We start from the raw sequence: 23,113 nt of genomic DNA on the forward strand, positions 1-23,113 counted from the left end.
AATGAAAAGTTTTTTAACGGTGCTTAACTGAAATCTTCTGTTTCAAGACTGTTTTCACACGTTTTCTTGAACTTGGGAGTGTTGTTTTTGAAGAAATTTTGAAGACCTATTTGTCCATGAGGTAGTTGTTTTGGTAGCTTTTATCTTTTTGTTTTCGTCTGTTTCTAACGGGCTCAACCATAGCTTCTTTGCAATTCATTTTGCTAAATTTTTACTGAGTTTTGAATTCAATGAGCTTAAAATACATACCGTTTTTAGTTAGTTTATAATTAAGTTTCATTAGAGGCCCTTAGCCGTGTTTAGTAGTCCTTCAACTGCTTTGTGCCGGAAAGGCCATAGTTTAATGTTAGAAGGTCAATTTTAAAGAGTTGAGCCCAAAATGTTGCAATTTGTCGTGTCATTTTTCAAAAGTTTTATTGGGCCAGTCTAAAATTGAGGCTGGTTAAAGTTGATAAATGACTTTAGCAAGACATAAGTACTTTTAATGACCATTTTAAGAGCTATATGTTTTGTAAACAAATCCAAACAAAAGCACGCAAATTGATACAAACTTTCGTTTTTTATTCAAGCTTTTTGAAATTTTTCAGTATTTTTAGGCCTGGGTGTCAAGGAACCTCCTCTAAGGTTTAATAATAGGTTACTGCATAGTTTCTAGGTGTAATGACATGGTTTTCAACAATTTTTAGCATTTTTTTTAACAAAACCTGCAATTTTTTTAAACATTTTTTGTCATTAATCAAGTTTTTCTAGCCTCAGCAGGCAGTAAACCTCCTAAAGGGTTTGATAATAAGCTACTGAAACTTTTTTACCGTTCATGGAATAGTTATCATAATTTTTAAAATCACAATTATTATCAATTTTTAAACTTTTTTTCAAATTTAAAAAAAAATCTTTTGACAATTTTTATGTTTCCCCAGCCTCAAAAGCCAATGAACCTTCTCTAGGGTTTGATAATACGTTACTGTATAGTTTTTAGATGTAATGGTATGTCTTTCAAGGTTTTAACTTCATAAACTTTAGCATTTTGTTTTACAAAACTTGCAATTTTAACTTTTTTTGACAATTGTCATTTTTCCGATTTTTTCAGCCTCAGAGCTAAGAATTTTTTGTTAGGTTTTGATAATAAGTTACCGACAATTTTTTTTGACATTTATTGTCATTATTCGTTTTTTTTCCAGCCTCAGGGGTCAGAAAACCTCTTTGGTGTTTGATAATATTAATTTAAATTTTTTTGGCCATGGATTGTTTTTCAGCTTTTCAATATCAAAAACCTTAGCAATTTTTTGATAAAGCTTCCAGCCTCAAGAGCCAAGGAACCTCCTCTAGGGTTTGATAACCGGTTCATTAAAATATCACGAACTTAAGCTGTTGTTCTTTTTTTAATCGATTTTTCGCTTGAACGATTTTTCATCTGACACATCCCCGCCCCACATCATTCCCTCCGACCGTTGCCCCCGCCGCGCACCGTTGCCCACCCGCTGCGGTGCACACGCCCCCCCCCCCCCGCGCTGCTTACCTCACGCCCCTTCAATTAAGCTAAAGCTAGCGTCACTAAACAGTGGCTAGCTACTGACGAAGCCAACCGCTCGCCGGTCGTTTGAGAGCAATTCGCCCGACTTTAGTCGGTTATGCTCATCACTTTCGAAAGCTCCTGAATCGCCCATTCTTTTTAAACTTGACTCGCACCTATGCTTGTTTCTCCCATCAAGGTTAAAAAATTGAACGTCTTTTTTGCTGAAGTATGCAGCCTATGTTTATATATTTAATATTATCAGACATCATCATTAAGACATTATCAAACTCCGATGCGAATGGAGTTGTTGAATAACTTTGAGAGGGCAATTACAACCGAGTAGTAATGTTTTTAATCAATTCTCATTGCGATTACAACAATTTCATGACTTTGATGTTGATGAGACCAACTCTAAACTTGATGAGACTATCCTTTTCCGCCACTCTTCATAGAGTAATAGAGAAAAGAGTGATGAGAAAAGATATTGGATCTATTATGTTTCGGCCCCACAGTGTTTTTTATGACCCGCAGTAACAAATTATAGGTTGTTATATAGCACGTTACTATGTAAGAAAATAGCACGTGCGCCTGGGGGGGGGGGTCATAAAAAGTTTATGCTCACTAAGCTGGGGGAGGGGAGGAGGGAGGAGGGGACAAAACAGAATAGATCCAAGATATTCTATTCCCAAAGCAGAGTTTCTTCACTGAAATTTTTTTAGCAGTCATCGGTCATTAACAAGTTATTTCACTGATTATACACTACTGTAGTTAACCCAACGAGAGTTGATCAAAGGGCATTTTACTGTCAAATACGGGCAGCGGAACATGTGCTAAGCTTACACCTCATCCGAGCCTTACTGTTTGTTCTTTTTCGGCAGAGAACCAACATAGAATTGAGAAGCTGCGCAATTATTTTGTGTCTCCTGAACTTGTGCTAGAGATGCACACTAAACTGGACATTGACCCAGATGGTTTCTACTTGTGGAAGTTGACCTTCGAATCTCTCAATCAGCCGCAATTAATTGAAGACGTGGTTGATCAGATGTTGATGCCAAGATACAGAGGTGTTCTCACTAACGCGTACGAGGTGAATTTGTCCTAAAAATATAGTAAATGATTTTGTTTAATTGTTCTCAAACGAAGTTTGTAGCAATTATATTAGTCCTGTCGGTCATTTTTAAGCAATTTTTCGCTTGAACGATTTTTCGTCTGACGCATTTGACTTTTCGTCCTCAAAAACGGGATAAACAGGTAGCTCCCAGCGGGCATTAAGTGCTCTTAGAGCCTTTCAGCTCAGTAGTCTTCAACTATGCGATTCACAGAACCTGTTTTGGAGACTTATACTTGATGTGCGAAGGGCGGTTAGAGATTGACCCCTCCCGGCGATTTACTTTTAATATTTCATGCATTAAATGCATCTTTATAACATGAGGTATTTTTGGTTTTATAGAATTGTACATATGTTTGCCCGATTTTGGAAGTTTTTTGTGTAATTTTTCTCGTTCGTTTGTTTTTTTTTGGATTTAATTACTAGAAGGTTTTTTGCTCTGTCAGGGATCCTAATGTATTTGTACTAATAACTGAATTATTTTGGGGGAGTTTCTGTTTTTGAATTTCTGCAATTTTTTTAAGAGAAATTTTGAAAAATTTTTGACAATTTTATTGCAAAATATTTTTTCAATCTTTGAACTATTTTTCTATATTTTAACCTATACAGGGGGATAGCTATATAATTTTATGCCAAATAAGGAAATGTAATTGTTTTTATTTCATTTTTTATAAATTGCTTTTAAACTTTCAAAAATCTTGTTTTATGTGTTTTTGTTTCTGTCCATATTGTCCGCATTCTAGCATATATCAGTCTATCATTTTTCCTGAGAGCTATAGTTTAAATCAGCTCTACTTTTATAAGTAGTGAAAAATATTGATTTTTGCCCTTTAAGATTTTTATTTTTAAATTGATTGATTGCTCTTGAACGAAGCTCATAGCAATTATTGTAAACGTTGCGCTTTTCTTCTAGGACTTTCTTTGACTTCTCTGGTGAGTTTTTCACGTTTTTGTTCTTCATTTTTGAGTGATCTCCATTGCTCTCATCCCGAAGTAAACCTTGTTGCTAATATAAATTCGGTTACAGCATAGCAGAAGCAAGGGTCTGATAGCCTAGTGGTCAGTACATCTGGATATGGAATGGGAGGTCAGTGGTTCGAATCCCGGCGGGGCCAAAAGTTTTTCTACCCGCCTGTCGTTCGAAAGCAATTCTTCCGACATTAGTTGGTTTCTGTTTTCATTTGACAGTGTGGCACTAAGAATTTGCTTCAAATGCCGTTTAAACATTTTGACTCATAATTACTTTCTACGAATTTTATTGGGTCTTAGTTTGAATTCAAATGATTTTTTTCTTTGAATTACTTTTTGTTGGTTGAGGAAAGGCAGTGTTGAAAAGCCAGCTGAAGTGCGTGCTTGAGTTTTGAAAAGCCAGACAGTTTTAGAATGCAATTGAAGCTGAAGTGCGTGCGTGACGTCATTTTTCACTCTTAGTAGAGCGAGCTTTTATGTTCATTCGCGTGATTAAGTTTTTGGTCACACGTGACACCTTGCTCTCAAAGATGTCTTCCTCACTCTGAATTTGACTTTTTCTTTAGTTCGAAGAGATAAGGTCAAATGAGTGCGTGTCACTCTAATTGAAGGTTATTAAACTGCATCTAATAGAAGCAGAAATAAGTTAGGTTGGTATTCAAAATATAACATCTCAGCCTTTAGTGAAAAGAGTAATTCTTGATATGTCTTTTTTGTACTGTTTTTTTAGACTGCAGATCTACAAAGCTATTGCGGCTATTTTCTAGCAATCTGCCAGCTATGTTTTTAAAATGCTTTTGAATTCTACTGAGAAGGGTGTGTGAGATCAAATTTTTTGGTTTTTGAGGTGCGGCAGTTTTGCTTGTTTTGATATTTTTGCTTTGCTGTTTGAATGCTACATATGTGTTTTAATTGTGCTTATTTGCAATTGCCCGAGTCACTCAATGGGCATCTAGCGTTTTTTATGACTTAGACTTTGTTCGTTGTTAATCTTTTGACCTTGTTTTAATTGATCTCAAACGAAGTTTGTACCAATTATATTAGTCCTGTCGGCTTTTTTCATGCAATTTTTCGCTTGACCAAATTTTTATCTAACCCTTTTGAATTTTCGTCCTCAAAAACGGGATAAACAGGTAGCGCCCAACGAGCATTAAGTATTCTTAGAGCCTTTCAGCTCACTAGTCTCCAAATATACAATTCACAGAAACTGTTTTGGACTTATGCTTATTGTGTGGTGGGTGGTTCTTAGAGATTGTCGTTGACCCTCATTCCCCTCCCCAACAACACCATCTCTCTCTCTCTCTCTCCCCTCCCCCCCCCCCCCCTCCAATCCCAACCCTTGCACATCGTCCAGGCTGTAAAAGACCCCGGGAAGCTAATCCCCCCAACACCACCCCTCCCCCAATCCCAACTCTTGTATTTAGGCCCAATTTTAGATGCCCGCTATTTGATCGTCGTTCCTATAAGTCTTAGTTACCATCGTTTATGCTTGTTGGTATTGATAGTAGCCCCTGTAGCCTCTCTCTAAGAAACAGAAGTAAGTTCAACTACGAAATGCCATCAAAATAAATCGGACTTAAAAAATGTTTTTGTACAAAAATCTTTTTTGCGATGTCTTCTATTCTTTCAATCCCAATCTTGCTTATTGGAATCAACGGCGGCTATTTTCCGGCAATCTGCCGGGTATGTTTTAAATTTTTGTTGTGTTATCAATTATTCTCACTAATAGCGGATTCCATCGGCTGCTAGCGAGGTGTAATTGAATCAAACGTGTGATTTCTTAGTTAATGGTTTCTCTGACTTAACACACTTTTTGATTTCAGAAATTAGTACTTTTTTGTTCATTTCTTTGACATCTTAATTAGCCCTATTAATGACGTGTCCGATCAGTTGCTAATAAGGCACAAATGAATTAATTTTGTTAACCTGAGTTCTGAGTTCATAATAGTGGTTTTTATCACTTGAAAATATTTGTGGCTATGGTTTTTTAGTGAGTTCGAACAACCGCTCGATAAAAACACGCAAATTCAAACTAGTTTTCACAATTTTTTCAAGTTTTTTGGAAGTTTTTTTGTCATTTTTTGAGTTTAATCAGCCGTAGGTGTCTAGAAATCTCCTCTCCAGGGTTTGATTTTATACTACTGCTTATTTTCTGGCGGTAGTGGAATGATTTCAGCATTTTAACATTACTAATATTTGCGTTTTTTTTTTACAAAACAAGCAATTATCAATTTTTTTGACATTTATTTTTCAGTTTTCAGGTCTTTCCAAACTCAGGGGCCAGAAAACCACGTTAAGGGTTTGTGAATAATTTTTCTGAAAGTTTTTATTTGCCAGGGAATAGTTTTCAACTTTTTAATATCACAAATTTTAATTTTTTATAAAACTTTTATCAAAATTTTTTGAAATTTTTTGTCGTTTTTCCGGTTTCTCCAGCCTCAAAGGTCAAATAACCTCCTCTAGGTAATGACAATAAGTTACTATATAGTTTCTTGATGTAATGGTATTTTTTTAAGATTTGTCCTTTATGAATTTTAGCATTGTTTTTTTTATACAAAACTTGAGTTTTCAATGTTTTTGAAATTTATTGTCACATTCAGGTTTTTTCAGCCTCTGGGTTAAAAAACCTTCGTTAGGGTTCGATGATAAGTAACTGGATTATAAATTTTTGGGTTATGGATTAGTTTTCAACATCCCAAGTTTTTGCAATTTTTTGAATAATTTTTGCATTTTTTTAAAATGTTTTGTCATTATTTAGGTTTCCCCGGCCTCAAGAGCCAAATAACCTCCTCTAGGGTTTGATAATAGGTTACCGCATAGTTTCTAGTTCCAATGAAATTTTTTCATGATTTAAATATCACGGATTTAAGCAATTTATATTAAAATTTGTGCCATTTTTTTCAAAGTTTTTGAATCTTTTTTAAATTTGATTTTCCCTTTTAAATCAAATTTTTTAAATTTTTTTTTTCGGCTCAAGGGTCCTAGGGACCTCCTCCAAGGTTTGATTATAAGCTGTTACATAGTTTTTTATAAAATGATTTTTTTCAGGTTTAATAGAGTTTTTTAGATGATAGAATGGTTATCAATATTTTAATAACTCTAGCTTTAACAATTTTTTGATAAAATTTTAATTTTTTTCAACTTTTCGGCAAATTATTATCACGTTCCAAGTTTGTGGATCTTTATGAGCCAGTGAAACTATTTAAAACTTGAAATAGGGATACTGGATAGTCTCTTGAGACAATGAAATGTTTTTGAAGATTTTAATCGCTTGAATTTTAGCAAGATTTTGTTAAAATTTGCAATTGTTTTCAAAATCCTTGAATGTTTTTGTCCTTTTCTGAGTTTACCGGTCATTAGTGGGCGTCAAAATTTTTCATGTTTTGCATATCGGTTACTTGACAAAACTCCAGAGCCAAAAAATGGTTTTGAACATTTTTTTTCACTGCGAAATCTAGGAACTTTTCTTTCATATTTTGCAATATTTAAAATATATTAATTTTGAATATCAGTTTTTTTCTGTGATTTATTTACTAACAAGGCTAGAAAACGAAAAGTTGCAGAGTCGAATCAAGCTAATGCTCTTCTCACAGCCGTGGCTAGCTACTGACGCAGCCAACCGCTCGCCGGTCGTTTGAGGGCATTTCGCCCAACGTTAGTCGGTTATGTTCTTATTTTATTTGTTTTATGGCTTAATCTGAACAATTGCAGGTCCTATCTGTTAGGAATCAGGCATGAGTGGATATAATGAACCTTGTGTTTTAGTTTTAGTTTTCAAAAAATATGAGTAAATTTTTGGGTATTGATTGTTTTTGTCGCTTTCGTAATAATTGCTACAATTAATGGTGTCATATTTGATTTCCACTGAGGTTTTAGTAAAGTTTTGTCATAAAATTCTAGGTAATTTTTTGTCCTTCGAGAGTGGTAATCGACTTTTTTCTAAAATTGAAATATGTTACCAGTCATCCTTACAATCATTTTGTGGAAGATTTCGCATGCTATAAGGTCTACTCTGCATTTCCGTAAAACTATGGACAAAGAACTTTTATGCAATATGTTGCCACAGACAAAATTTGGAACAATGGTATCAAAATTGTTTCAAAAAATTAATACACCGGATATGTGAGAGAATGGTAGTAGTACAACACTTCCAAATGAAAATATTTACAATTGAGTGTGATTAAGTTTAGGGCCTTGGAATCTTTACTTTTTTGAAAATTTTCTGGATTTCTAAACAGTTTTGTCAACTTTGCGATTTTGTAACTCTGTCATCTGTTAATAGACTCCATTCATAATCATTTTCGAATCTCTTCAGTTGCCCTTTTTGGCCTCATTCCAAATTTTTACCGGCCAGAAAACATGGATTGACTGAGTTTTAGAGACGGGATAAACGTTAAAGAACGAAACTAAAGTGGTTGCACTTGGCTAGTAACAGTTTTTTCTTATATTTCGCCAGGTTCTTTAATAACCGTAAAGTGATATCTGAGGCTATTATTGGCCTTCTTCTTTTTTATTTAGTCGTCAATTTTTGTTACGAATATATGACGTCAGTCACAATCACTTCACATCTGCTTTTGGTTCATCCGTTCATGCAATGCATGCGTGACTTATTTTCCATCCTTAGTGGAGAGAATTTTTGTTCGTGATTAAGTTTTTGGTCACACGTGACTTACCTCAAATGGTCAGATGAGTGTGTGTTGCTCTAAACGATAGTTTTTTGAGAGCAGCTAATAGAAGAATCAATGTGAAACAATTAATCAAATTATAACGGCATTTTTTAAAAGTTTTATTTTGGTCTGTTTCTTATTCTATTTAATTGAGGATTTGCGCTCTTAGTTGATTCGATAAGGTCACAGCAAGTAGTAGCGAAATTTGGACTGGTTTTGCCGTTATCTTTGAGTCTGATTCTGTTTTTTCAATTCTATGCTACATGTCCACAAATTGGCAGTTAGTCGGTCGGAAAGGTGCTAGCTTGGTTGTTAATAGCTAGGAGCCGAGATATCGAGGCAATTATTGGTCTCAGGCTAGGTTTGAATTTGCTTGTGTGGGGTCCTTTTTTAATGTATAATGTATGGGTTTTTGGTTCAATTAAATCAAATTGAGAATGTAAACTCTAATTGAAATTCATTAGAGGTTACCCAAACTAGATAATCATAATGTTATTGTGAAATTCGAATCTCGATTTTTTAATCGCAGTTTTTGGATCGCACTTTTTTAATTGCTCTCGTAGAGAAGCAATTATTGTAAACGTGTATGTCTTTTTATGCAAAATTTCGCTTGAACGTCTTGACTTTTCGAGTGACTTTTGAGCCCAATTTTTTGCGTTTTGCGTGATCTTAAATTCTCTCAACAACAATTTCAAGCAGCTGAACTCAATTGGCGGCAATTTAAAACTAAAAGTCAGATGAAAAGTGCGCCGAAACTGGTGCCATTTTTTACTTTAAATCTTAATAGTGGTATATATTAACCTCTAATGTTGTATTTGAAGCCCACTATTGCACTTCTTAGTCTCATTTAGGCCACCACCCCCCCCCCCACCCCCCCGACTGAAGCAGGCTGCAATTGATTAGAGCTCTCACTAGTCGTAAGAGAGCAATTGTTCCGACGTTTAGTCGGTTATGTTTAATCTTGGTCTGAGTTGTCATTTTTAATTAGGGTCTCAACTGTATCTTGCGGCTTCTGACGGCAATTGGTCTGCTACATTAGTTCATTAGTTTATTTAATCACATTTCGGAGTTTTTTCTTGTAAATTTTTGATGGCGATAACAAACGTGTGATATTATCCATCCCTAACTATAAGGACTTCTATGTTTCAGTTCAGAAGAAGGGAATGTCCCTCTGATCAATCACTGGATAATGTCTGCGATCAGACAACCAGAGTTGCCATGATTCTTAAATGTTTCAAATGTGTAAGTACTAATTTTCTGTTTCATGCCTCGTCTTTAACGTAGAATTATGTAGTTTGGGAATGAAAGGGGTGGGGGTATTATCGCAGTTCCTCGAATTGAACACTTTTTGCCGTGGTAACAAAGAAATTTATTAAAGGCCCTAATAGTCAATTTGAAACCTTTGATTTTTTTCAGCTCAAACCGCAGGAACGCATAGCTTCTACAACACAGAATGCAGATAGAGAACAAATCAGAGAACTGGTGAATATTTCAACTTTGTTTTTAAATCTTGTGTTTATTAATAGCCGCACAGCGATAGCTGAGGCTATTATTGTCCTTGTCTTTCTCTTCTTTTTAATAGCCGCCTTCATCTTTTCAGCCGGCTGTTATAGCGCGCCTGTTTTTTTAACAATTCAAAGAATTTGAATTGTATTGGGGCGCTGTCTTTTTAAGACTCGAAGTGGAGTATTGGAGAAGTCCTTTTTTAATCAATTTTATTGGAGTGATTTTTGAAGCGCGAAATGAAACGCGTGAAAAACTTTGGAGTGATTTTGGAGCTGAACAAAAGTGAAGAGCGGAGTGAAAAGAGAGTGGTTTTTGTTCATAGCGCTGTTTTTGAGAGAGCGAGAAATTGATGTGTGAAAAAATTTTCTCTAAACGAGCAAAATTTTTTGTTCACGTGCGGCTTTTAAAAGCAGTTTTTTGCAACTTTTGATGGTTATGAGGTTTGATTGTGATATTGTATTAGTTTTAGCATTGCTTTGATAGGAATTGAAGGTTTCAAGTAGTTAATTTGAGTTTAATGCTTATTTGGAGGTTTTTGATCAGTTTTGCCGATTTTTAGACGAAATTTATTGGTTTTTTTTAGATGTTTTTTGTTTTACTTCTTTAGGTGGGATTTGATTAGAAGCTTGTTACTTAAGGAATTTTCAGATAAAAGTGTTGTTGGTATAAAACATTTTTTTCTAAGGAAAAATGACAGAAAAATTGAGAAATTTTAAACCTTTTTTCCTTTTTTGCTTGTTTCTTAGCCTATTTTGACTTGCCCATTGCTTTGCTAGCTTTTCATTGCTCTAATTGCAAAGGGGCTTTATTCGGCTCTATGTTTCCTTTTACTATTAAAAAAACATTAAATTTTTCTAGGTTTTTTTTCAATTTGTTTTTTAATGCCGTTACTATTCTTGACTTCTCAATTATGGCATTTGTGAAGGTTTAGGCTTCATAATTGTTGTTCTAAATGTTAAGTCACTGTTGTGGGCAATTCTTCCTTCGAGTCGTCTCCGGAATTCTTCCGGCTATGTTTTAAGATCTTCAGACATTTGAAGTCAAATTTGATCTGTGATTTTGGTCACGCCGAAACAGGAAATGGAGCGAAAAAACGAGTGGTTTTGCGGTGTGAAAATTTTTTGATCTAAATTTGAAGTAGAGTGAAAAAACGGTGTTTGAACAAAAATTCGCTTTCTCGCTAGTGCTTTTTTGTTCAAATGCGGTAATTTCACTCTGATTTTTACTGTTTTTTCCATTTTATTTGGATCGGATTTTTTTCTAAATGGTTTTCCTAATCCATTAGTAGTTCATTCTAGGCCTAGTTTTTTGTTTGAACCAAATTTCTATTTCTCGTTTATGGTTTTTGTTCTCATGCGGCTGTTTGACCTCGATTTTCTGTTTTTTAACTGATTTTTTTTAGAAATGATTTTCCCAATTCACTCAATTTGTTCTTGGTCTAATTGTTTGTCTAGTCAATGAAAATTCTTTGAATTGTAAGTCAGGATTTGTCCTGCTATGTTTATTTACTTCGTCGAACAAAAAATGTTTCGCTTTGCCTCATTTTGCCGCTTTTTCAATGTTTTGCGTGAAATGTTTTTTACTTCTCTAGGCTAATTTCTCTCTTCTCTCATTCTGCTAAAAGTGATTTTGAACATCAGTTGCTCAGCAAAGCAATTCAAAATGAACAGAGTCGGTATAAAAAATTGAAGTCAGAAATAGAAACGGATAAACCCATAAAGCCCAATTTTAGATGCCCGCTGTTTGAACGTCGTTCCTGTAAGTCTTAGTTACCATCTCTAATGCTTATTGGTATTGATAGTAGCCCCTGTAGCCTCTCTCTAAGAAACAGACGTATGTTCAACTACGAAATGCCATCAAAATAAATCGGACTTAAAAAATGTTTTAACAAAATTTTTTTTTACCATATCTATTCTTTCAATCCATCATGCTTATTGGAATCAACGGTGGCTATTTTCCGGCAACCTGCCGGGTATGATTTTAATAGCCGCGAAGCGATAGCGGCTATTATTGGGGCATCCTGTTTTTTTTTACAATTCAAAGAATTTGAATTGTATTGGGGCGCTTTTGTTAATAGCCGAATAGCGATAGCTGGGGCTATTAAGGCCTTCTGTTGGTTTTTTATTTCGTCGTCAAGATTTTTGTTACGACCATATGACTTCACAACCACTTCAAATCTTCTTTTTGTTTTCGTTCATGCAATTTCAACTTAAGTTTGACACTTATCATCATTTGATAATGGGAAACAAGGGATTTTATTTAGTAGCATGAGGTCTTAGAAGTAATTTCTTTGATTTTGACCTTGTATTTAAAAAATAGATCTGATTTTTAGTCTTGCTTTTTTGTTCTGTTGGTAAATTTGCTTAATCTCAACGCTGTCAAACTAATTGTTCTCACTGGACATCTAACCCGGCTTATTTTTTGTCAGGTCTAACCTGAATCAATTCTTGGGATTGTAATTCAGGACTTGTCCTGCTATGTTTTTTTCTTCAAGATTTTTGTTACGACCATACGAAGTAACAACCACTTCAAATCTGCATTTTGTTCCTTTGTTAATGCAATTTAAACTATAGTGCTTGCGTGAAGTCATTTTTCGCTCTTAGTGCAGCGAGTTTTTTTGTGCGTTCGCGTGATTAATTTTTGGTCACACGTGACTTAACTCACTCTTCCTCACTTTGAAATTGACTTTTATTTACTTTAATTAAAGAGATAATTAGATAGTTAAGGAGATTATTTCGTCGTCATGATTTTTGTTACGACCATATGACGTCACAGCCACTTTTTGTTCATTCGTTCATGCAATTTCAACTGAATTGCATGTGTGACGTCATTTTTCGCTCTTAGTGGAGCGAGTTTTTTTGTTCATGCGCGTGATTAAATTTTTGGTCACACTTGACTTACCTCACTCTCAAAAACGACTTCCTCACTTTAAATTGACTTTTTACTTTAATTCAAAGAGATAAGGTCAAGTGAAATTGAAGGTTATTTGAGAGCAGCTAATAGAGGCAGCAATAACTTCAGATTTGTTTATCAAAATGTAAGATCTCAGCCTTCAATGAAAAGACTGATTTTTTGGTCTGTCTTTGTTTACTGTTTTTATTTGAAACTGCAGATATAGAAAGCTATTGCGGCTTTTTTCTGGCAATCTGCCAGCTATGTTTTTGGTCTGCTCACACATTTTCATGATTTTTGAAGTCAAATTAGAGTGGTGATTTTGGTCACGCCGAAACAGGAAATGGAGCGAAAAAGCGAGTGGTTTTGCAGCGTGAAATTTTGTCGCTCTCATTCTAAAATAGAGTGAGAAAATGGTGTTTAAACAAACATTAGCTTTCTCGCCAGTTGTTATTTTTTCACATGCGGCAATTTCGCTTCGATTTTTACTGTTTTTTCGTTTTTTGTATCAAATTTTAAATTTTCTAAATGGTTTTCCCAATCCATTCATATTTCATTCTAGGCCTAGTTTTTTGTTTGAACCAAATTTTGCTTTCACGCTAGTGGTTTTTTGTTCACATGCGGCATTTTGACGTTGATTTTCTGTTTTTATGTGATTTTAGAAATGGTTTTCCCAATTCACTCATAGTCTGTTCTAGGTCTTGTTGTTTGTTTAGAAATTTCTTTGAATTGTACGTCAGATCTTGTCCGTCTATGTTTTTTTAATTCGTCGTCTCCATCGATGATTCTTACGGCCTGACTTTTGGGAATTGACTATTTCAATGACTTCCGTGACTTCTGCTTTGCAGTTAAAATTTGTGTGCATGACGTCATTTCTGCTTTAAGGTCAATTGCGTGACTTACGTCACTCAAAAAATGACTTCTAAACTCACTTATGGAACTTCAAATTTTCTGAACATAAAATAGTGTGCATCTAAGTAGTGCCAAACTTATATGCCCTATTTCCTGAGTATTAGTCTTGAGTTTTTGATTTTGAGTATTAGTTTTGAAAAGGCTTTAGGGCTTTTTCCTTGTAAACCGTATTTGTCATAAAATGGACAGTCCGAATCTAATCCAAAAAGTCTAGTGGTCTATTAAAAGACTGGTGGTCGATCAGTCTATCTTATTTCTTGTTTCAATTCATGTAAGGCAACAGGCGTCTATCGCGGCTATTTTCGGGCAATCTGCTGGCTATGTTGTCTTTTTTGTCGTCAAGATTTTTTTACGACCATAAGACGTCACAACCACTTCAAATCTGGCTTTTGTTCATCCGTTCATGCAATTCCAACTGAATTGCGTGCGTAACGTCATTTTTAACTCTTAGTGGAGCGAGTTTTTTTTCATAAACGTGATTAATTTTTTGGTCACACGTGGCTTGCCTTACTCGCAAAAATGACTTCCTCACTCCGAAATTGGCTTTTCTTTCCTTCAAAGATATAAGTGAGCTAATAGATATAAAAGAGCTAATAGAGGCCGCAATAAGTTATACAGATTCTTAATCAGATATAACATCTGAGCCTTTAAAGAAAAGGGTAATTTTTATACCCGCAATAAGTGAGGCCACAATAAGTGATACAGATTCTTAGTCAAAATATGACATCTCAGCTTTTAAAGAAAAGTGTAAATTTTTGATCTGTCTTTTCTACTGCTTTTTTAGACTGCAGATCTACGAATCTATTGCGGCTGTTTTCTGGCAATCGGCCAGCTATGCAAGTAAACATGTGCTTCTTTTCATGCAAAATTTTTGCTTGACCGTTTTGTTCTAGAACATACAATTGTACGATTTCTCCTGATATAAATTGCTGAATTCAGAAATTATGTCTGTTGCTCAAACGAACCTCTTTGTAAGATAGGGTATCAAAAGGCTCTGAGAGCCGATTCAGTCTCACGCCGGAAGTTGGAGGTTCGCACCGTTCCTTGGTAGATTGCTTTGCACCCATAATAAATGATCTAGGCTGCAGCCCCTTGTAGGTTAAATTGCCTCGCCTGTCGTTCGAGAGCAATATGTCAGACGATTGTCGGTTTATGCTCAATTGTTGTACAAGAATAAGTATGATCTAGAAAAATTCTTTACAGGTTTCTGCAGCAAAAACTACCATGATCACTGCAGATCAGTTGGTGAGTGAATCGGTTCCTATCACAGATTCTACTGAGAAAACGAGAGTTTGGAATTGGTTCGGGAGTATCTTCAATGCAATTGACCTGCAACGATCGTGAGTTTGTAGATGTGAAAATGATCTCCAAACTAAAACAAAAATTTAAGTCATCCGTTAGTCTATGGTTGCGTTGTGGAAATTGACGAGAAGTGGTCAGTCACAGATTTCAAAAATTCAATCTAGGACCATAAAGCTTCGAAAACCGTTTTGTTTTGATGCAAATATGGCTTTATTTGGAACACGTGGACATCGTGTTTGGACTAGAGTGAAATGTGGCAAATATCTGAAATGTGAAAAATAATAGCATTAGACTTGAATATTTGTCTATGAGTTTACGCACTTGTGTTTGAAGTGTCAATTCCACATGACTTTTTTGTGGTGTTGTGTACATTATTTCGGATGTTCAAGATAATGCAGACTGGTAAAATTCTTCGATACCATATATCAAGACCTTAAACGATTTTTTTTCTGTTACTGTACGTCCAACCTTACACGAATCAATACTGCTAACGGAACTTCTTTCGTTTCTAATGAATTAGGTTTGGAATCTCATATACCAAATCTAATCATTAATGACGTCATAGAGACCAAAGAGTCGAAGCAAAGAGAATTTATAGCTAATCTTGGATGACGTAATTTCTGATAAAATTTCTGAGAAATATCAACCAGAGGTCAATCAACTGGTTATGACTGCATTCATAAGACCATTCTTGGGAGGCGGCTATTATTGATCATCTCAATTAACTGCATCATCCAATTCGCCATCTTGATTGAATTAATGTGAGTCGCCATTTTATGTTCATTTCTGATAAACAAAAGGTCATGATTTCTGAGAAAACGATGACGTTTGAATAGAAACGAAACTAAACAAGTAAAACTACTTAAATAAGACTTTTAAGCAAGATTAAAAACGCTCTCATGCACATAAAGTTGCGTGTTTTAAGCCAGGTTACGTGACTCTGCAGAAGTCACTTCGATGTTCTGGCTCGTCATCTGGAACCGCTTAATGGTTCTCAATAAACGTCGGAAGTTCTCAGTGACTTCAAGCAGAGTCACCTAATCTATACTAAGTATATCAGAGAAGAAGATCCTAAACGTCGTGTTCATCTTCAATTGGAGATGAAATTTTTGCGTTTTTTTTTAGTTTTGCTAAATCTCTCGTTAATAAGTTTTTGACTTTCTTTCTTTCTTTTTTTTTCTGTCAATTTTAGTGGACGCCAGAGTACCAAAGACAGCGTTACCAAGACTGAGAATTTTGGTCTGATGATTTTGGATGGATTCCATTTCGGCATGATGACACGCGAGAATGCCGAGAGTGTTTTGAAAGGACATAAAGTACGTTTATTGGGTTACACTAGTAAGGATCGGATTAAAAACTGGCTAGAATCTTTCAGGACTGAAAGAGAAGACATCCAGATTTTGAACTCAATTTGAAAAAGATGAGTTCAAAAGATATTTTCAAGATATTGAAAGACAAATAATCTTTCAGTTCGAAATTTGTCATGCAAAAATTTTCTCGAAACTGTATTGTTGAAAATTGAAAATATACTAAGGTGATGTAATAATTACCCATAACGCTAAATTCTTGACTAACTACGGGTATACGTGTGCTATATCGAGCTACCTGGTGCCACTAATTTGTGATAAGCGATGCAATTTGAGTAAAATGAAAAGAGTGGAGGGTTTGGGGTAAAAAATTTTGGGATCGTCTCCGTTTGAGCCTCGTATTCCCCAAAGGTTAGTGGGTTCAATTGGTGGGGGGGGGGGGGTACAATCACCAAAAAAGTTGCAGGAAGAAAATTAAATTTTCCAACAAGTGAGTTATCTTGATCCATTTGTTGCAGGCTGGAACATTTCTGCTGAGATTCAGTAACTCCAAATCAGACTCTTGCAACCTGGTCTCTGCCATTGATGACATGGGTCAGTACTCGCATGGAACATTTGCCGTTGGTCAAAAGGAAAGTGTTCTATGTCGAGTGTTGAACATTGTGGAAAAGTTTAATTTTTGTGGTACGTATTCAGTTGTTAATATCTTGTTTTAAAGTGAAAAAAGGGGAGTCGTCATTGTTTATTTGCGTCTAACGTTGCAAATTTTACTACCCGCTATATTTAATAGATGCAACGATTTTTCTCGTGTTAAACACCTAAAAATGTAAGTCTTAGTATTAATAGCCGCGAAGCGATAGCGGCTATTATTGGGGACATCGTGTTTTTTTAATAGCCGCGAAGCAGCTGTTATTGTGGACATCGTGGTTTTTTTAAAATTTCAAAAAAATAGAATTGCTTTGGGGCGCTGTCTTTTTACGAATCGAAGAGAAGTATTGGAGAAGTCTTTTTTAAATCAATTTTATTGGAGTGAATTTTGAAGCACGGTATGAAACACGTGAAAAAATCGGGAGTGAATTTGTTGCTGAAAAAAATGAAGAGTTGAGAGAAAAGAGAGTGGTTTCTGTTCATTTCGCTGTTTTATAAAGAGCGAGAAATTAAGGTGTGAAAAAAATTGTAAGCGAGCGAAATTCATGAATTTTAGGCTCATTCGGAGGTTTTTCATGCATTTTGCTGATTTTTGGGCTAATTTTTTTGACGATTGGTTTGTTATACTGCCTCAAATAGGTATTGAAAAGACCCCGATTACTTGAGTAATTTTTAGATAAAAAGTGGTTACAGTTTTGTAGATTTGAAGCGTTTTTTTGTTGAGAAGTATAACAAAAAAATGGCGAAAATTGAAACTTTTTCTTAATTTCTTTTGCAGTTTTTCGTTTTCTTTCTGTTTCTCTCAGCCTATTATGACTGGCCAATTGTTTTGCGCGCATCTGGATACCCTATTAGCTGAAAGAAATTCTTTTTTGGATTTATATGCTTTTTGTAATAAAAAAGTTTAGTATTTTTTTAATAGTCGCCCTCATCTTCTCAGCCGGCTATTATAGCGCTCCTATTTTTTCTGACTTCGTCGAACTTTTTTTCGCTTTACCATTTTGCCGCTTTTTCGACATTTTGCGTGAAATCTTTTTGACTTCTGTAGGCTAGTTTCTCTCTTTTCTCATTCTGCTAAAAGTGAATTTGAACATCAGTTGCTCAGCAAAGCAATTCAAAATGAACAGAGTCAGTATAAAAAATTGAAGTCAGAAGTAGAAACGGGATAAACCCATAAAGCCCAATTTTAGATGCCCGCTATTTGAACGTCGTTCCTATTAGTCTTAGTTACCATCTCTAATGCTTATTGGTATTGATAGTAGCCCCTGTTGCCTCTCTCTAAGAAACAGAACTATGTTCATCTACGAAATGCCATCAAAATAAATCGGACTTAAATAATGTTCTTGTACAAAAATCTTTTTTTTTCAATATCTTCTATTCTTTCAATCCCAATCATGCTTATTGGAATCAATGGCGGCTATTTTCCGGCAATCTGCCGGGTAGGTTCCAATTTTTTAGTCCAAGTTGTTTGTTGGAGCTCAATTTTTTGATCATTTTTTAACAGATTTGATTTTTTGTTTTTTACTTTTTGCTTTTATGGTTTTGTTTCAAGATAATCATCAATTAGTGGAGGTAAATTTTGTCTGACGAGTAGTTGGATGGCGTGTAAGTGGATTTCTACTTCGAGTCGTTTCCGGAATTCTTCCTATGTTTTTTTAAGATCTGTTCACACATTTTGCACGTTTCTTAACTCGCTTAATGAACTTCAAATTTTATGAACATTTACTAGTTAAGATCAATAGTGTGCAACTATGTAATGCTAAACGTATATGCCTAATTCTTTAGTAGTCTTGAGTTTCTGATTTAGAATATTATTTTTGAAAAAGCTCTTAGGGATCTTTTCCTTATAGAGCGTATGGGTCTCATATAAATGACAGTCCAAATCGAGCCAAAAAAGTCTAGTGGTCTATTAAAGTACTGGTGGTCAGTCTGACTATCTGATTTTTTTTAGTTGTTTCAATTCCATGGAAGGCTACAAGCGTCTATCGCGGCTTTTGTCCGGCAATCTGCGGGCTATGTTTTTAATTCGTCGTCTCCATGGATGATTTTTCCGACCATTGACTTTTTCGAATATCAGTGACTTCTAATGCTTTGCAGATAAAATTTGTGTGCGTGACGTCATGTTCTGAGTTTTTGTAGGCGTTCTGTAGGTGATCTATAGGTTTATGAAGCAAAAATATTGAATTGTTTTGAGATGCTGTCTTTGATGACTCCAAGAGGATTCACGATGATTTGATCTACGACTCAAGGAGTTTTCGGTGAAGCGTCGTTTTACTTATAAAATGTTTGAATTTTATTTGAAACAGGAAATGCGTAGCGTAAAATTAACTGCAATATTGAGAAAAGTAGGGGCGGAGAAATTTTTGCTTATTCAGCATACTTGCAATTTTTAACTCTGTTTCTGTTACAAATTTGGTTGGACGGGGCTACAGTATATTTTTTCGAGGTATTTTTAAAATCTCAGAGTCGATAATAGGTAATTTTTGTTAATTTTTCTAGAATTTTTTCCTCTTTTTCAATCTTTGTAGCAAGGTGTTAATTTCAAACCGCTGATGCCTTCTCAATTCTTCGTAAGTTTGAATGGGACGTTTAGTTTTCGGCTATGTTTTTTAACATCTGTTCTCGAAGTGGAAATAAATCTTTTGCAGCACAAAATTATTTCACTGTAATTTTTTAGTGGAGTTCATATTTAAACAAAAATTCCTTTTCTCGACAGTGGCTCTTTGTTCATATTCTGCGGTTTGTTTCTTTTTAGGGTTTTTGGGTTTCTCGGTCGGACAGTTTTGTAGATGATTTTGAAAGTCCATTCCTAGTGAATTTGAGGTCTAATTTAACTTCAGTGGACATTTTTTTGTTATTCATGACACTTCTACTTTAATTGCTTTTAAAAATATCTGCTTTTGACTGGCTCTCAAACGAAATCTGTAGCAATTATTTTAGTAATGTTGTCTTTTTTAAACGCGATTTTTCGTCTGATCATTTTACCTTTTTTTCCCTCAAAACCTGATAAAATCTGGAGGGCATAAAGTGGCTGAGCAGCTCACTTAGAGGCTTACGCCTTACTAGCCTTTAGATTTGAAGGGTGGTTCTTGATCTTAAACGTTTGACCCCCGCAGAAACCGACCCTAAAACACCCACTCCCGTCCCCTATTTTACGCTCTCTACTCTTTTCACATACAAAGAATTTAGATGGTATTGGATATCCATCTTTGTATACAATCCAGGATGGATTGTATTGGTGCTCTGTTTTTTTTTGTAAGATGAGTTGACACGTTTTTTTTAGTAAGATGTGTTTAAACGGTTTTTGACGTTGAGCTTTCAAAATGGGTAAACAGGTAAAAGCCCTTGGGTCTTAAAGGTACATCGGATTCTCTGGGCTAGGTATATTAGACTTTCATGTGCTCAAATTGGAAACAACGCTGAAATTCAAAGTTCAAGGTGAAACGCTCGTTTCAAGTTTTTGAGCCAAAATAGGTTCCGAATTTCATTTTTCCGCGCCGTTTTTTATAAGTTTTTTTTGCTAAATGGGTCTTCTTTAAACGTTAGTAATCGTGCAAGCAGGATTTTTTCCTGTCTGTTTTTTAGATATTTGAATTTGTAAATGTGCCATTTTTTTGAAATTTTTTTGTGAGGATAGAGTTGAAGAGCACAGAATCTTCGTTTGAAGACGCCAACCTTAAGTAATTTTTGCTACTGATTTCTGATATTCACTCTATGCTATCTCACTCTGACTTCTGACATATCTCACCTAATGTTACAACAGAAATTAGAAATAAGTCATCAAACTCAACGTCAAAAGAGCTAAATCAAAAGAAGTCAAAAAATGAACTTTGGGCATTTAGTGATTTCAGTTGCCAAAGTTAATGAGAATAAATGCTGAAGTGTTTAATTGCTCACAACCGAAGTTTGTAGCAATTATATTAGTCCTGTGTTGTTTTATATGCGATTTATCGCTTGACCGATTTTTCGTCTGACCCATTTGACTTTTCGCCCTCAAGGGCGGTTCTTTATGTTAAAAGTTTGACCCCCTGTGTAACCCCCCTCAACCCCCAGTCCACCCTTATTCGCCGGCTGGTTTGGTCACACCCCTAGCTAGTAGCATCTCTCACAAGCTGGGTACTGCCAAAGCCAACCGCTCGGCGGTCGTTTTAGAGCAATTCGCCCGACGTTAGTTGGTTATGTTTATTATAGCTGCGAAGCTGTAAGCTGAGCGTAGCTATATTGCGGTGCTCTTGGTTTTTTTTTGTTTCGTCGTCTGACGCTTCATTTTCGTTTTACATTTGTTCTAGAACATTCTGTCTCGTCACTGCTTAAATGGCTTTTTCGCGCTTGATTTCACGCTTTCTGCGTGACCTAAATTTCGGTTATTCAGAAACAGAATCTGTTCCTAAAACAAACTTGATTGTGAGAAAACAGATTGTATGGTCCGACAGCCGAGTGGTTAAGGCGACTGGCTGTTAATCCGGAGATCGCCGGTTCGAGACGCGACAGGGAAAATTTTTTTGCACCCAAAAACAACCTCCTTTGAAATAAACTTGTAAGTTTTATAGGCGGCGGCGATAACTTATCAACTCACTTCTGTATCTTTTTCCATCTGTATTTTACGGCACGCAAGTCTATTTCGCAGCTATTCCGGCAATCTGCCGGCTATGTTTGACGTGGTGTATATAGGCATTTTTCTGCGTATTTGTGTAATCTAATAAAAGCTGGTATTTTTGCGTTTGTGCCCGCCCCAGCTTAGTGGGTGCATATTATTTGCACCCCCAGACGCACGTGCCATATTTTTACGTAGTTGATGTAACACGTAATGACACTTGCTCTGTAACTAGGGAGGAGCATAACGTATTGGGTTTGAAGGTGGGTCACAAACGACAAATATCCAAAAGTTGATACTCTGACCGAGCTAGAACACGTTTTTTTTTTACAGAAAACAGACATTTTTTTAAAATTTTTGACTGTTTCAATCCGAGTCGGTCAGAAGGGGTCAAGGACTGCTATTTTCTGGCAGTATGCTGTCTTTGTTTCTTTCACACTGTCATATGGCGGTTTAACAACGTTTTCTATGCAAAGCAATTTCGAGGCAAATAAACGAAACCAGAATTAAGTTAAACTGATGAAGCCTTGTCATTTGTTCGCAGAGCTACGACAGATAATTCTAATTTTTGGATGTTTCTTTTTCAGTGTTGAACAAGCTTAGCATGAAGGTATTCAATACAAGTCATTTGGCGAAATACTGTCATGACAGAAAAAAGAAGAGCGATTATGAAGGTGTTTACCAGGATGGAAGTCAGGCTTTAACGCAACTGGGCATTCGGATCAAACTGGACAGATTAAGAATCGAACAGGCGAACCAAAAACAAGTCATTCCTGCAGCCAATAATCAGCTCAATTTGCAAGTCTTCATGGGCCATCCTGACACGTTATTTGGAACATCTAATGTTGCGAGAACTTTACATTCTAATGGTGTTCATGCTGGCCAGCCGAGTAACCAATTTCGAGGAGAGATTGAAATGCAAGTGCCTCGGGCCCCGATTTTCACTAGTGAGCTGCCTAATTTAGACAATGAGGTGGAAGAATTAATGCTTGGGATTGAGGGAAATGCACCTAATCCTATGGTCAGTTCTGCTGGAAATGGACAGCCAGATGTAGCAGCATTTTTCCAAACTAGTCTTGGTACTAGTAACTTCACTCAAGAGATGTACCCCCAAAACGAAGTCAACAATGCCCCACGTGAAATGATACGCCCAACACCCCACCGTCCGAACAGTGAAGGGTTTGAAAACATTGCTGTTCCTGATAGTGGTGCTAGCCTTGAGTTATTCGGCAGTGATGATTATTTTGAAGCCGGTGCTGATGAAGGTCAATCTAATCCTTTTTTGCGAGTGTCTGAATTTTGACTCTTTATCTGATCTGTCGCATAGTTCATACCATATCAAGTAACGATCTGCTTCATCAATCTTGTTCTTTAATCATTTTCTTGCGGTCACTTAAAAATTGCGTATAATAGTACAAAACAATCCTGGTGCTTACATTGAGGCCAATTTCGGTTTTTCAATTTTGCACTTCAATGTGACTTGCTTTCTGTCCTTTGTGAATTAAATCTTTTGTCTCTGACTCGAATGATAGCAAAAATAGAAGAAAGCTGTGCTTTTACTTCTTTTATATTTAGCTTATTTAATATCTATTTAGTGGTATCTATTTTTCTATCTAATCTCTGCAGTTTTGCATCTATCTAATTTCTGTAATTTTATTTTCAGCTGAGCTTGAGTAATTTAAGGTTTTGATCCGA

The 23,113-nt window shown here is 35.7% G+C and overlaps 1 protein-coding gene across 1 annotated transcript in view; it reads left to right on the forward strand.

Annotated features, from left to right (window-relative positions):
- The window catches only part of LOC142354428 (uncharacterized), a 39,476-nt gene extending 16,363 nt beyond the window's left edge, over positions 1-23,113 (forward strand). Inside the window, exons 4-10 of the mRNA XM_075406723.1 lie at positions 2,392-2,600; positions 9,407-9,499; positions 9,674-9,739; positions 14,771-14,907; positions 16,062-16,185; positions 16,695-16,860; positions 22,006-23,113. Of these exons, the coding sequence (XP_075262838.1) occupies positions 2,392-2,600; positions 9,407-9,499; positions 9,674-9,739; positions 14,771-14,907; positions 16,062-16,185; positions 16,695-16,860; positions 22,006-22,721 (1,511 nt within the window). The 3' untranslated portion in view covers positions 22,722-23,113. The remainder of the gene's footprint in view (positions 1-2,391; positions 2,601-9,406; positions 9,500-9,673; positions 9,740-14,770; positions 14,908-16,061; positions 16,186-16,694; positions 16,861-22,005) is intronic.

This window comes from Convolutriloba macropyga, chromosome 15, assembly GCF_964194025.1.
Source record: "Convolutriloba macropyga chromosome 15, txConMacr16.3, whole genome shotgun sequence".
NCBI classification, from domain to species: Eukaryota; Metazoa; Xenacoelomorpha; order Acoela; family Convolutidae; genus Convolutriloba; species Convolutriloba macropyga.